General features: G+C 42.1%; 1 protein-coding gene across 5 annotated transcripts in view; it reads right to left on the bottom strand.

Moving 5' to 3' along the window:
- Positions 1-6,443: 6,443 nt before the first annotated feature.
- LOC308365613 (titin-like) overlaps positions 6,444-15,169 on the bottom strand; it is a 139,944-nt gene continuing 131,218 nt past the window's right edge. For 4 of the 5 annotated variants that reach the window (XM_080839089.1, XM_080839090.1, XM_080839091.1 and 1 more), the window contains 6 exons: positions 9,900-15,058; positions 9,646-9,802; positions 9,019-9,536; positions 8,770-8,923; positions 7,960-8,365; positions 7,665-7,804 (listed from right to left, as the gene is read on the bottom strand). In XM_080839089.1, coding sequence (XP_080695215.1) covers positions 7,962-8,365; positions 8,770-8,923; positions 9,019-9,536; positions 9,646-9,802; positions 9,900-15,058 — 6,392 coding nt within the window. In that variant the 3' untranslated portion in view covers positions 7,665-7,804; positions 7,960-7,961. Of the gene's footprint in view, positions 7,805-7,959; positions 8,366-8,769; positions 8,924-9,018; positions 9,537-9,645; positions 9,803-9,899; positions 15,059-15,169 lie in introns of all 5 variants that reach the window. The other variant, XM_080839092.1, reaches the window with a different exon arrangement.

The following is a 15,169-nucleotide window of genomic DNA, read 5'->3' as shown; positions in this document are numbered from 1 at the left end:
TACTATGATTATTTGGAAAAGGAAACGGTTTTCCTACAGGCCACAGCATTTTCCCCTATAGAGCAGGACACAGTTGTCAGTTTTCCTATTCTCACCAGGTACTGAATACTGGTACTGAATTTATGGAGTTTTTGTTCTTCATGTTTTCTTTGATTTTGGGAGCACCTGCAGACAGAGGAAATTATAAAAAAAAGAATACAATAACTTACCTAACAATTGCCATATTTCAGATACCAATATAGAAGGCAGTAGTACAGTTGTAGAGGGAAGTGTATGGATATTGTGTGACAAGGCAGAGAGCAACAAGTGTACAAGGGAGGGGTCTATGGAGAGTGCAAAGAGGAAGATGGGTTTGTCCTAGGCCGATTTGTTTGGGTGTTAATCTCAAAGATGTTTTAGAATTCACATAGAATTACTGACTTGACTCTCAAAAGCGAAAACAATCAAATTAAGTGACTGGGGTGTTTTTGAGGCCGCATCTACATCACTGGACGAAATCACGGACACTGTGACGTCATACATCAGTTTTTGCGAAGGCATGTGTGTACCCACCAAAACGTTCTGCATCTTTAATAACAAAAAAACGTGGTTCACAGAAAAGCTCAAGCAGCTTCGTCAAGCCAAAGAGGAGGCCTTCGGGATTGGGGACCGGATCCTGTACAACCAGGCCAGAAACACACTGACTAGGAGATCAGAGTAGCAAAGAGAAGCTACTCTGAAAAGCTGAAAAACAGGTTTTCAGCAAACGACCCTGCATCAGTGTGGAGAGGCCTGCAGGATATCACCAACTGTAGGAAAACCTCCCCCCATTCCATGGAGAACCCCCAACTGGCTGACGATCTGAATGTGTTTTACTGCAGATCACCCCACATTCACACCCCTCACCCGCTCCAACTCAGACTTCACACAATGATCTGCACCCCACGTTTATCACCCCCCTGACTATCTCCCTGCACTGACAGTCTGTGAAGAGGATGTGTGCCAGCTCTTTCAGAGACAGAAGTAAAGGAAGGCATCAGTCCCAGACAGTGTGTCACCCTCCTGCCTGAAAGCCTGCGCTGATCAGCTGGCCCCCATCTTCACACTGATCTTCAACAGATCTCTGGAGCTGTGTGAAGTCTCCTCCTGCTTCAAACGCTCCAACATCATCCCAGTCCCTAAGAAACACTATATCACTGGACTGAATGACTACTGGCCCGTCGTCCTGACGTCTGTGGTCATGAAATCCTTTGAAAGACTGGTGTTGACCCATCTGAAGGGCATCAAAGGCCCCATGCTGGACCCTCTGCAGTTTGCCTACCAGGCAAAGAGGTCAGTGAATAATGCAGTCAACATGGGGCTGCACTACATCCTGCAACACCTCGACTCCCCAGGGACCTATGCAAGGATGCTGTTTGTGGGCTTCAGCTCGGCGTTCAACACCATCATCCCAGAAGTCCTCCTCACCAAACTCACGCAGCTCACTGTGCCCTCCTCCGCCTGTCAGTGGATAACCAACTTCCTGATAGACAGGAAGCAGCAGGTGAGGCTGGGTGAAATAACATCCAGCACCCGGTCAGTCAGCACTGGTGCACCTCAGGGATGCGTGCTCTCCCCACTGCTCTTCTCCCTCTACACAAACGCCTGCACCTCAGGTGACCCATCTGTTTAACTTCTAAAATTTGCAGGCGACACATCAGTCATCGGCCTCATCCGTGATGATGATGAGTCTGCATAGGCAGGAAGTTGAACAGCTTTGGCGCGGTCGCAACAATCTAGAGCTGAACACGCTTAAAACCGTGGAGATGACAGTGGACTTCAGGAGGAACCCCCCACCATACTCAACAGTACTGTGTTGGCTGCGGAATCCTTCAGGTCTCTCTGATCCACAATCGTCCTCGAACCTGAAGTGGGAACCCAACATCAACACCATCATCAAGAAGGTCCAGCAGAGGATGTACTTCCTGCGCCAGTTTAGGAAGTACAACCTACCCAAGACCTGCTGATCCTATTTTAAACTGCAGTCATTGAGTCTGTTCTATGCACATCCATCACTGTCTGGTTTGGCCACCAAACTAGATAAGAACAGACTTCAACGGACAGTCAGGTCTGCAGAAAAGATCATTGGTGCTAACCTGCCCACCATCCAAGACCTGTACACCCCCAGAGTCAGGAAACCGGCAGGAAAAATCACTGAAGACCCCTCACACCCTGGAGACAAACTATTCCAACTCCTCTCCTCTGGTAGGCGCTACAAATCTCTGTTCGCCAAAACCTCCAGACACAACAACAGTTTCTTCCCCCTCGCCATCTCCCTACTGAACAGCTGACCCACTGTGGCACTGTGAAATAACCCTGGATCATTATACATCAATATACAAATACTCCCGCAATCATATTTATTTATTTATTTCACCCTTACTGTATAACTGTCATACTCATACCGTATAGTATTTATTTATTCCTGCACTTCCTGGACTCTCCACTTCTTCTTTGCACTATTCCTCTTTGTATATACTTTTTTAGACTTCTTGGACTGTTAGACCATTGCACTGTTGTATTGTTTTGTGTTGTGATGTATATTCTGTGTAATATGTGTAAGCACACTGAGAGCCACTTTAGACAAATTCCTTGTTTGTGCAAACTTGCTTGGCAAATAAAACCCTGATTCTGATTCTCATGATTCTGAAAATAAAAACAGCCCAACTGATGAATGGGTTGCTTACCTGAATGTTTTTCCATTTTGAATTTGTGAAGATGAATAATGCACGAATATCCTTCCTTAAAACCATTGTATTCTCTGATTGTAAATCTACCATTTCCTTCTCATTGTTTGCGATATAAATGTCCTATAAAAGAATGCACAAGCAAAGCAGAGAAGTGTTAGGCCATTATTTATCAATATCAGATATCTAAATTCATTTTAAGGAAAGAAATGTATGAAGCGTCATTATTCATATGTAGCAACTTAATGTTCAGCAACACACCACAATTATATATTAATGGTCTCTATAAGGGTGTACAGATCATCCTAAATACATACAGATACAACCCCTGTAGACGGCGGTAGTTGTGCATGGGGCTGCCCAAATGCATTAGCCCAGGAGCAGTTGCACTGTGCTGTGGCTCCAGCGACTCCCCTTTCTCCTTTGGGCCCGGCTATCATTTGTACTGAAAACAAACGACATTTTAAGTACAACATGTCTGCTTCTGTGAAAGCCTCTTCATTTAAATACCTCTTGGCATGAATTGATTGGAAATGAATATGATTAACTGAACTTATTCCTGGTTCTCCTGGTGGTCCCATTATCCCTGGTCTGCCCATTAGACCAGCATATCCAGGCATGCCACGTGGTCCTGGATCACCTTTGACACCCTACATTAGAGATTCAAGTGTTAGTCTAGTTATTATGGGAAATTTAATTCATAATTATAAATGAATATTCTGTTCTAGCACATGTTTGAGGCAACAGGTAACCAAATGTGTGCTTGTACTAGAATTGGCATTAAAACATAAGCGCTTAACTGTTCGGCCTCTCTTCACCGCAACTCCCCTCGGCCCATTAAGGCCTTGCAATCCAGTGTATCCTTTCAATCCATTGTCACCCTATAATGGTAAACATTTTCAATAACGACACAGTGAATAGAGAATTACAAGGTTTTTTTTTACAAAGAAGACAGCATTCTCAGAAATGTGTTTTGCAATTCTTCAACAATAATTGCTAGAAGTTTTATATCTCTCATTTTAAAAAAAAATGGAGACATTGATCAAGATTGACAGTTTGGAAAAAGTGTCTGTCAGCAGGGGGAGGTGCAGCATCAGACCCAATAACTGGAAGTCAAGGTGGGTGTAACTGAACAGCAACTTTCAGCAATTTCTCTGTAGCTATATACAATGTTAGTATCTGCTGCTAAACAACAGAAATACAGAAATGTAGAAAATATATAACATAAAGGTTGTGACAGTGTTTGCTTCGGTGAGGATAGAGCTTCTTGTGTTTACCTTCTCGCCCTTGGCAGCCGGTCTTCCAGTAGCGCCCTATACACAGTGACAGTGAATGGGATAAGGATTGTTATGTGTAAACGAATAACAAAATATACACGCATTTTGATTGATATACTCGCCTTTTGACCAGGCATTCCTTGTTTCCCCTTCGACCCGCTTTCTCCCTGTTAGGGGTATATGTCATAACAATAAATGCAAATGACTGAAAAATGTAAGTTAATATCACCAGACGGTTTGGAGTAGACCATCCTTACCTTGGAACCTGTTCGACCTCTTCTTCCCTTGAAAGAAACAAAATGACAAGGTGAAGTGGATATACTGTAATTGTTATGCATGTTAACAGTCCCCTTAGATACCTTACCTCTTCTCTTCCTGGTTCACCATCCTCTCCAGACATACCAATCCAGCCTCTCTCACCTTTTTCTCCCTAGATGTCAATGAGATTGGACAATAGCTCTTATTTATATATATACAGTTTTTTTTTTTAACAAACTGATACCACATCTCCTGACTATGATAACTGGTTTGCGGTGATAACCACATAGAAAAAAAAAGAGTACAGAGTATATGTCCTTTGGTGTACCTTTTCTCCAGGTTGACCAATATTACCAGGGAAACCTGAATAACCCTCTGTTCCTGTTTTCCCCATCTCGCCCTGACATATAAATGGGGAAAAAAATTGTTTAGCTGTGTGTTTTTGGTATGAATGTTGCACTAGAATTTTTACTTGAATGGAAATTGTGTCACCTCCTCTCCCCTTGGTCCTCTGCTTCCCTAAATTAATGGATGAAAAATATTGACTAGATATCATGTCAACTTTATTTAAAGTTTGAAATTTAGTGTGTTATAAATCACCTACCTTTTCACCTTTAAATCCTGTTATATCCTCAGTTATGTCAATCTGAAATAATTACTTTATTTAAACTAATGTTTATATAACGTCATAATCAATATCACCATATAAATATAGTTCATGTTTTAAATATATTGTGCAAGATGTATAATTGTCACCATCAGTAAAGACACTTGTGATTCAGGAGGAAAAGGAGGTGGTGGTGGAGGAGGGATGAAGACTGACCCATATACTGGCATCCTATCTCTGCATTTGTAATCTGAATGGAAACACAGGTAATTATTACAAACTAATTTCACAGACATAACCTCTACCGGCAGCATTCAAAACATTAAACACTACTTCTGGAGAAGAAAAGCATTGGAGGCATACTCGGATAGCTGACCTCTTCAGACTGAATGTAATTAACTGCAAGCATGTGACCATTCTATATCAGTTGGCATTTTGCTGACGAAGATAGCTGGCATCTGCCAGCTCTTAGACACTTTATGGTCGTTGTTGGCAGGTTCAGTCTATGCAACAGTTCTCTGCTCACAGTTAAAGTAATTAGAATGGAAAAGGCTATGCTTTTATTCACCATTACTTTGCATGTAATATTATATTGTTGCTTATGTCACACTCCCGTATACCAAGTTATTGTAACAGACTTTTTCTCTATATAAATATTAAAAATAAAGCTGTGTATTCTGAATGTGAAATGAAAAAAAAAATGTACATACCAAAAGCAGATATTTTATCTGTAATACTCAGTGTGCACACTAAGACAATCTGTGGCAGCAGATGGACCAGTTTACCCATATTGTAACATCTAAATCTACAAGAGGTCAAACACACCAATAAACACACTGAAGAACAGTATAATTGTATATATGTTAGATATATTAACTGTATACCAATCTATCTAGCTTTATATATATAGAATGAAGATAATAGTTACAAGTATAAATATTTTGCATAACCAAAATGTATTTTTATGTTTTTAGGTGAATAATTAATTAAAAATATCATCACCTACCTCTCTAAGCTTTGTGCTCCTCTCGTCTCCTCTGTGAGATTTAGTCTGGGAGCAAGTCACAGAATCCGCACAGTAAATCTATGAGAGCGAGCACGCCAGCAGAAACCACTTAGCCCTATGCTATCTCAATAATGATAGAAAATGCAAACTAGGCGACCCAGCAAATGAAATACATCAGAGGTCTGGCAGACACCCTGTGCCAGGGTATGGAAGGAAATACTCTGAGATGCTAAATGGTAACAGTTGCTTAAGGAGTTGAAATAAAGCCTGGGCACTTTGAATTAATATTCTAAAATAGAGTTACTTTACAAACTCTTGGGAGCTCCCAGTAGTTCCCAACGTGAAAATAAGAAAATACACATCTTATTGTTGGAACACATGACCATAAAATACATTTTAAATGTGTTTATGCAGCATAATGTTCTTTAGGCTTCCCTTATAAGAAAAAATGAATAATTTAATGACATTTTGAGATGGAGAAACCTGGATAACCATTTAAAGTGAATGAAATGTATTAAGTTAACCTTACACCACAGCTTAGAAGCTTGCCAATAAAAGTAGACTCAAAAAAAGACACAAAAACAAATCCCTTATGGTGCTGCAATCATGCTTTATTCATTCTGTAATAATAAAACTCAAGGAGGTTGAATATATAAGAACTACATAAATAACTTCAATCAAAGTGCAGGGCGTTACATACATGTATTATTTCATGTTTTTTTTTAGCACAGCAGATGGTGTCACTGTGGCACACTTGCTTGTTGCTCACCCTGACTACTGACAATGTGAGGTTCTAATGCTAATACACACACAAAACACAAAAACACACAAAATTGCCTAGCAATCCTCCAAGAGGTGGCACTGATTCTGCAAAGGAGCACTTAAATTGAATTTTAAGAATAATTGGCCGGTTCTTTAGAAATCCAATTAAAATGGTCCTCTGCCAGAACCCGTGCACATTAAAAAAAATAAAAAGCTCAAAGTGCAGGCCGCTCACACTTTGAGCATGTCATCAAAATGGTGGTATGACATAATCAGTCTGAACACAAGGCCTAGTTGTCCTGCTTACATGAGGGTATTATGCAAACAGCACTCAAGGTCTTATGATCATAGTTTTTAAATCATATGTGTGTTGAAATATCAAATGCACAGATGCACAGTGCATTACCTTGTGTCTGATTTAGTTTCAACTTCAACAGGGAGCCTCTCTACCTGTTGAGGCAATCTTAAGTCTTCAACTTTTTGTTGAGGCACATAGTTTCGTTTCTAGTTTTTCAGGGTATTCGTTTCATGTGAAACTTTCTCCTGTTAAACATTTAGTTCCTTTGTTTCAGTTATTGTCATAAATAACAATGCATACATTTTCCATAACCGGTAAATTCGGCTATATACATTATGTACATGTCACAGAAAAATGGTTCAAAAATCCTAGTCATAATTATCCAATATGGCACATTTTATAACAACTTTAGACTTTAGTCTAGTGTGGCATAAATTAATGTCAAGTTTGGTATAAAAATAGTTCATATTTACAAGAACAGAAATCCAGGTCTTTATCAAGTAATGAGTATTTCTCCCCATTCAATAAATAAAAAGGCACTGAATAAGAAAGGAAATGGGATTGGGGTTAAATTTCTATTATGATTTTCTTTTTTTTTTATACATAGATCGAATGTTGACATTGACTGCTGCAGTGTCTGATCCAGGCTCTTTGAACAGTTTGAGGGTGTATGCTCCAGCATCATTCTCCTTTACACAGGGAGTGCAGTGAGATCCTGAGTGGTCTCAGTTTGGAACCTCTTTTCTCCCCCTCCTCACTGGACAGTCCTCCCTGAATGGGACAACTCGATGAAAGGTGCGGGCTCTCCAGAGAAAGCACAGTGGACTGTTAGAATCTTTCCTTTTCCAAATCTGTAATCATCTGGGAGAGCCTCAAGTGTTTGTAGCACACCTAGACATCATGAAGGAAGAGAGTAAGCAAAACAAAAAAAAGAAGAGGGACACAAAGTTAAGACAGCTGCATGTTGCACAGAGACTATATTACTGTTAGTATTTCTGGCGCAAGCGGTGAATCTGACATACACATGACAAAGCTCACGGCCTCACCTTTACTGGTCCAGGGAGGTGGACCCCTCCGTAAGTGAGTGAGTTGCTGACATTTCCATTACACTGCTGGTGCTCATTGCAGAGCTGGAGCTCATTACACTGCTGGAGCTCATTACACTGCTGGAGCTCATAACAGCGCTTGAGCTCATAACAGCGCTTGAGCTCATTAGAGCGCTTGAGCTCATTTCAGCGCTGGAGCTCATAGCTACCATTGCTTCAGAGCTCATGGAAGACATGCTAGCAGACATGCTTTCAGATTGGACTTGAGACATGCTGGAGCTGCTGAAGGATGACTCTTGCATTGATGAAGCCATGTGGACGGCTGTGGCAGATAAACTGCCCAGCAAGCTTTCAGAAGCAGAGGCTTTCTCCATTACAATCATTTTGACAGGTTCCTCAACCAGAGCTGTGAGAGTATAGAAGCATTACAAGTCAAGCAAAAAAGCCTTAGCAGTTGAGCTGTGAGTATTTACTGAGCTGTTTGTTGTTTTCTCTTCAGAGATTACATACTGTATAAATTATACAAAAAATACCCCTGGTGGGCATTTAGTTACAGTACACAGTATGCATCATAATGTAATATTAAAATTACATGTTGTGAGTTGAGTTGAGATGAGTAAGAAACATGATAATATAATTTCATCACTATTATAGATATATAATATACAGTAGTACAATAGCATAGACGTTGTTGTCTGCATGAAGCAGTTATATAGTTATATGGCCGTCACAAGTTTTTTTGTCATAAAACTTGGAAAAGCATTATACTTCTGTGGATGTGTTAGTAAAGCAATGGCACAGATGACTTACCGAGAACATTTAAAGATGCAGTAGCAGAGCACTGTCCATACTGGTTCTTAGCTTTGACTGTATATTTCCCACTGTCTGTGGCAGTGGCCTCCAGTATCTCCAGAGTGTACACATTCTTTGAACGGCTCAAATTCATGTTTGATGTGATAGCGATCTATTGAGTAGAGAAGAAAGATGAATACAGATAATTAAATTTTGACTTGGAACTGGTCAAATTATTAATTATAATTCTGACCTATCACCACTTACCACAACATTGTCTCTAAGCCACTCAACCTCAGGAGAAGGCTCTCCTGAAACTTCACATTTGAATGTTACATTTTGTCCTGCATTGACATTCTGGGATTTTGGCTGGCTGAGGAATGATGGCGCATCGGAACGCTTATCACTGATTGTTGTATCAAATTGGCACTTCACAGTCCCATGTTCCGTCTTTGCCTCGCATGTGATGATTCCCTGGTCCTGCTGACAAATGCTCTTGATTGTCAATGTGTGGTCATTCCCTGATACTCCATATCTGTAGCTCTCTGAATTGGTAACTTCGGCTCCATTCAGGATCCATTTGACATCAGTAGCCCCAGAGATGTCTGCTTTCAGTGTGACAGACTGACCCGCTGTCATGGTCATTTGGGTGTGTGATGCTTTCACTTCTGTGTAAGACTGGACTTCCTCATGTATAATTTCTGTTTTTGTGATTTGTTCAATGACCTCTCCCTTAGTTTCATAAGTGGAGACAGATTCTTCATGAGCCTTCGTCTGTTCTGATGCTACAAACAGACACAAACATATGATCAATATTTCATAACAACTTTTGAGTACAAAAATCATGTTAAAAATGGCACAACACTGTAAAACACTCAATGAGGAAAGGCTTACCTTGAACTGTGACAGTACAGGTGGATGAGGATGAGCCAGCACTGTTTGTGATGGTACATTTGTACAGTCCACTATCAGAAACCTCAGATTCGTAGATTTCTAGATAGGCTGACCCATGCTCCTCGAAGATTTCATATTTTCCACCCTGGGAGAGAGTCTGGAATGACAATATTGATTTGAGTTTACATCATTTCTCAGAGAAATTTCAAAAAGTGTACACGATAAAGTAAACACATTAAACATTTCAACTGTACCTTTCCATCTCTCATCCAAGAGATGGTGGGCTTAGGTTCTCCAGACACCTTCACAGTCAGCTTCACAATGTTATCTGCAGATGCTGAGATGTCAGTCAGACCCATGGCGAAAGAAGGCTTCTCCATGGGAGTTGGTGACTTTAGAGATGTTTTAGACCTTGGAGACGTGGGTGACTTCACTCTTGATGGTGACTTAAGAGGTTCAGGAGACTTCACCCTCTTTGGAGATTTGACTGCCTCTGGTGATTTTACCCGTGGGGGTGAGGCAATTGGTGACTTCACTCTAGGAGGTGAGGCAACAGCCTTCTCCTCAGCTGCTGGTTTGCGGAGGGTGAGACTGAACTCAGCTTCCTGCTTGCCTTCAGAATTCTCAACCACAAGGGTGTAGTTGCCTTCGTCTGAGAGTTCAACTGAGGAAATCTCAAATGTGGACTTGTACTGTGTGGATGTGACAAGGTGGCGGTGAGAGGTTGCAATGGCATGTCCTTCACGGAGCCAAGTCACACTGGGTGCTGGCTCACCATCGAAATCACATGAGAATCTGGCAGTCTCTCCCTCAGACACTGTAAGTGACAGTGGTTTGATGAGAATTGTTGCAGGGAGAGTTGATTTAGCTTTCTCAACAACTGCTTCTGTCACTGTAGTCTCCTCAAGGGTTTGCAGCTTTGTTTCAGAAGATGCGTACTCTTCATGAACAACAGTCTCCACTGATTCAGTTCTTGTTTCTGTCATTTCAGTCACTGCAGTCCCCGCAGTCACTTCAGTCTCAGTAGATTTAGCCAATTTTGAAGATACATGGTAAACTTCAGTTGTGGTCATTTCTGGGAGGTAGGGAGTAGGAGGCTCCTCTTCTTGGCGGAAAGAGGTAAAGGAAGAGTATCCTCCTTCAGCCACATCAAGAGTCGCATAATCAGAGGTCTCTCCCTTAGCATTTTTGCAAACGACACGGTAGGTACCACTGTCATCTGACTGACAGTCCATGATTTGGAGAGTCAGAACTCCGCTCAAATTACTCATACGATATTTCTTACTCTCCCGAATCTCCTGTCCATTGCAGAGCCATTTGACCTCAGCCTCTGGCTTGGACTGGATGTTCAGTGTGAATTTAGTGTGCTGTCCAAATGGCACACGATGAGAGCGCATTCTTACTGTAATGCGTGGGACATGGTCAAGGCTGAATGGTAGTTGTGTCACAACCTCAACTTTCCTCTTAGATTGAATTGCCCTTTTCTTAGCCTCATACCTTGACATGTAGTCAATCTTTGCTGACAAATCAATAGAAGAAGCTCTGTCTGTGGAGGTAACACTAGGAGATGCAGTGCGTGGCTTTTCTGGGGCAGGTGATGGCTTTCTTGCTGCCTCAGTCACAGCTGCAGGTGTCTTACGAGGTCTGGCACCAGGAGATGGTAATCCTTTCGGAGAAGATGGTAATGGGACATAAGCCATTGCACCACCGTCAGACACTGTTGGGGCATGAGTTGTTCTCTCCTTTTTAATCACTTTAGTTTTCTCCTCAAACTCCATGCGTTTGAGCTGACTCTTGTATGAAGTAATTTTTTGTGTGGTTGTCGCTGAACTGAGTAGCTCGTGTTCCTCCCTTTCTTCAAATACTCTCTGATTCTGCCTTGGGGCCCTGTAGGTAGCCTTATCATGACGCTGGCGCAGGTCAATGTAGCTTGGTCCAGCTTCATGTTTAGATGGAAGACGATAGGAGTCATATGTTGGGACCTCCTCTCCCTCTTCATCCTCATATGCAACTCTCTTTGGTGATGGATGGCGCAGTGCAGCAAGTTGGAATCGCACAGGGCTCAAACTTGGTGGAGAAGCAGAGTATCCCAGCTCGAGTTCTTCTTCAAGACGAAGCCTTTCCTCCTCTGTTTCCTTCATGGACAGATACTCTTTGACAGGCAGAAGGAGTTCCTCATCAGACAGATCTCCAAGAGACCTCCTCCTGATCCTGTAGTAATTCTCTGTTTCTGGGGAAGGTGTACGATGCCTTGCTGGTCTAACTGTTTCTAGATCATCTTGTGAAACAGGAATGTGCCATTTTGGCTTATACTGGTCGTTGATTCTTGGAAGTGGCACTTCATAGAATTGATCCCACCTTGAGAGGCGGATGCGTTTGAGTCTCTTCTGGGGATACTTGTCCATAGGCTCAGGGAATTCATACTGGTCACGGAGTTTCTTGTACCATTTCATGTCAGAGAAGGGCTTAAAGTGCTTGATCTCCATATCCTCTATAAGTGCAGTTGGAGCATGCTCACGAGGTGGTGGAACATCATAAGGCATTCTCAGCCTCTTTTCCTCTGCTCTCTTTTTGCGCTCCTCCTTTTCTCTGGCTTCTTCAGCTTCAGACTTACCCGCCTTTGGTGTCACTGCCGGTTTGAACATAGCATTAGCGTCCCTCAAGGCCTGCTGTGCAATGGGGGTAAGGGGTGCAGCAGGAGGCCCAGAAAGAATCATTCTGAGTCTTGCTTTCTTCTCAATGTCATTTTCTTGAATCACCGCCTTCTTCTTCTTATCTTCCTCACCCTGTAAGTCTTTCTTTATATGGGTGGAACGTTCCACCTTGAGTGTGGCTTGGCAACTTGCAGACCCAGCAGAGTTTGTGGCAGTTACTCTGTAAATTCCTGAGTCTTCAATGAGAGTGCCTCTAACATGGAGGATATAGTAGTCCAAGCCCTCATGCACAACCTCGATTTGTGGTCCGAATGTCAAAAGTGTACCATCCTTCTCCCACTTCAGTGTTGGTTTTTCTGAAACTCTCACTTCAAAGCGTACACTCTGGCCTTCCCTGCATTCCACGTTAGCAAGCAAACGTTTAAACATAGGCCTCAAAGTGTTATCAGCAGGAGCAGGACGAGGATTGACGGTGAGTCTGGCTTTACAGCTATCATCACCGTATTTGTTGCGAGCTACAACGCCATATTCAGCATCATCATCAGGACCAACGTTATGAATCACAAGTTGATACAAACCCTTATCGATTTTGAATGTGTACTTCTTCTCATCATAGCCTGGTACCATTTTCTGCCCATTTTTCAACCACATGACACGTGGCTCTGGATGCACAGTGATAGTGACACCAAAGCGAACATCTTCACCAATGTAAGCAGTGCGCTTCATCAAAGGCAAAGTGAACTCGGGTGGTCTCTGGAGCAGTCTTGCAGTGTCCACTCTACGTTTCACCTTCTTCACAACACGTGTTGTGAAGAAGTCATGGTATGTTCTAACTCCATTGACAAACAGCTCTGCATAGGAAGAATCTTCACTATATTCATTGACAATCTTGCATCTGTAGGTTCCATTATCTGCTCTTGCAATTGCCTTGATTGTTAAAGTTGCCACTCCCTCTTCGTCATCATAGGTGATTTCATACCTGGCACCATCTTCAAGTTGTCTCACTCCATAGTACCAAGTCACCTCTGTGGTACTGTCGAAGTTCTCATTGGTACAGACAAACTTCACCTCTTCACCTTCATTAGCAACATTGTGACTGATTGGTCCTGCAATAGGGCCATGTTCAAATGATGCAATCTTGACTTTAGCCACAGTTACACCTCTCTGAGTTCTAATGGCCCCACCAGAGGCAACACGAGCTGAAGAAACAATGGTGTTCCACTCCTTCTTCACAATAGCCTGGTAGTATCTCTTATGTCTTGAGATTTTGATTGTCTTTGTGCTCAATTCCTCAGTGCTCTTTGTCAGCCAAGGATGTTCCAGGCATTGGACAGCACTCAAACGATGTTTGCGGTCCTTTGTAATCAGTCTGTCAATGAAATCTAATGCCTCAACACTAGCTTCCTTGAAACACGCATCTTCAAAGTTGTACTCAGCATTTGAAATGCTGTCAATCATTTGCTGATGAGTTTCAGCTGTGAATGGATTGAGTCCACTAAGAAGCACATAGACCAAGACACCAACTGACCACATGTCTGTTACAGAACTCACCATTTCATTTTGGTGGATTTCAGGTGCAGCATATTCAGCTGTAGTGTATTGAACTTTAAATTGGTCTCCAGGTGTTAGGTGCCTAGCCTGTCCTAGCTCAATGATCTTGATGTTTGTTCCCTTTCTTGTGGTGTACACAATGTTTTCTGGTTTAATATCAAAGTGGCCATAGCTCTTGCTGTGTAGGAACTCAAGAGCTTCACACACCTGTTTGATATAGCAGACAATTTCTTTCTCATTGAGTTCAAAGTCTAATGTGCCAAGGCGTTCAAATATGTCTACACCTGAAATGAAGTCATAGATCATAACTAATTCTTCAGCACTATCAAATGACTCATGAAGGCACAGGAAGTTCTTGTGGCGGGCAATGTTCAGTGTTGCAATTTCTTTCTTCACAAAGGCTTGATCTGCACCCCTGACTTTAACAAACTTGGCCATATAGGTCCTCTCAGAGCTGATCTGAACACAACGGTGAACAATTCCAAATGTGCCACGTCCAAGCTCTTCAGCGATCATGTACTTGTCATGCAAATTCTTGGCCTCAGAGTTTGGAGCCTTTGCCTTAGAGACAGACCTGGTTTCGTCAACTTCGTCATCATAGCCGAGCACTCTTGATTTGTCTTCTTTGGTTATCACAGATCCAGATGGTTCTGATGGTGCACTTACACCAAATTTGTTCTCAGCAATGACGCGGAATAGGTAGCTTGTTCTTCCAAAGAGGTTGGTAACAGTGTAATGAGTGTCACGTGCCTGTCCAACACGGAGCCATCTTTCAGCAGTGGTGGCACATTTCTCCACAATGTAGTTCGTTACTCTGCTACCACCATCGCTGGCAGGTGCAATCCACTGCAGAGTGACTGAATCTCTTGATACATCACTGGCTTTGATGCCACGAGGAGAATCAGGCACATCAGCAACATCAAGTTCAACCGTTTGCTGGTCAATGCCAAATCTGTTCTTTGCGCAGACGACATAGAATCCAGCATCTTTCCTTTCGACTCCGTTAGGGAACACAAGGGATGTGAATGATCTTGTTACAATGACTTGGTAGTATCCATCATTGTCAATAAGATCCTGTCCCTTCTGCCATGTAATGACTGGATCAGGTTTGCCAGTGAATGGTATCTTGATGTTAACTACTTCACCACGAAGGGCTGGAATTGCTTCCTTATCCTTCAGATTCTTGGGCAGATTAATCTTAGCAGGAACTGTAAACAAAAGCACACATTAACATTACATAATTATTAACTCTTTAATGTTATTAACTAGTTTCTTAACAGTATGAATTATAAATAAAAACACCATGTTAAACAACATTT

The sequence above is a fragment of the Sprattus sprattus genome (genome assembly GCF_963457725.1).
Source record: "Sprattus sprattus genome assembly, chromosome: 5".
NCBI classification, from domain to species: Eukaryota; Metazoa; Chordata; class Actinopteri; order Clupeiformes; family Clupeidae; genus Sprattus; species Sprattus sprattus.
The sequence above is the reverse complement of the archived record's forward strand: the minus strand, read 5'-3'. Positions and strand labels throughout refer to the sequence as shown.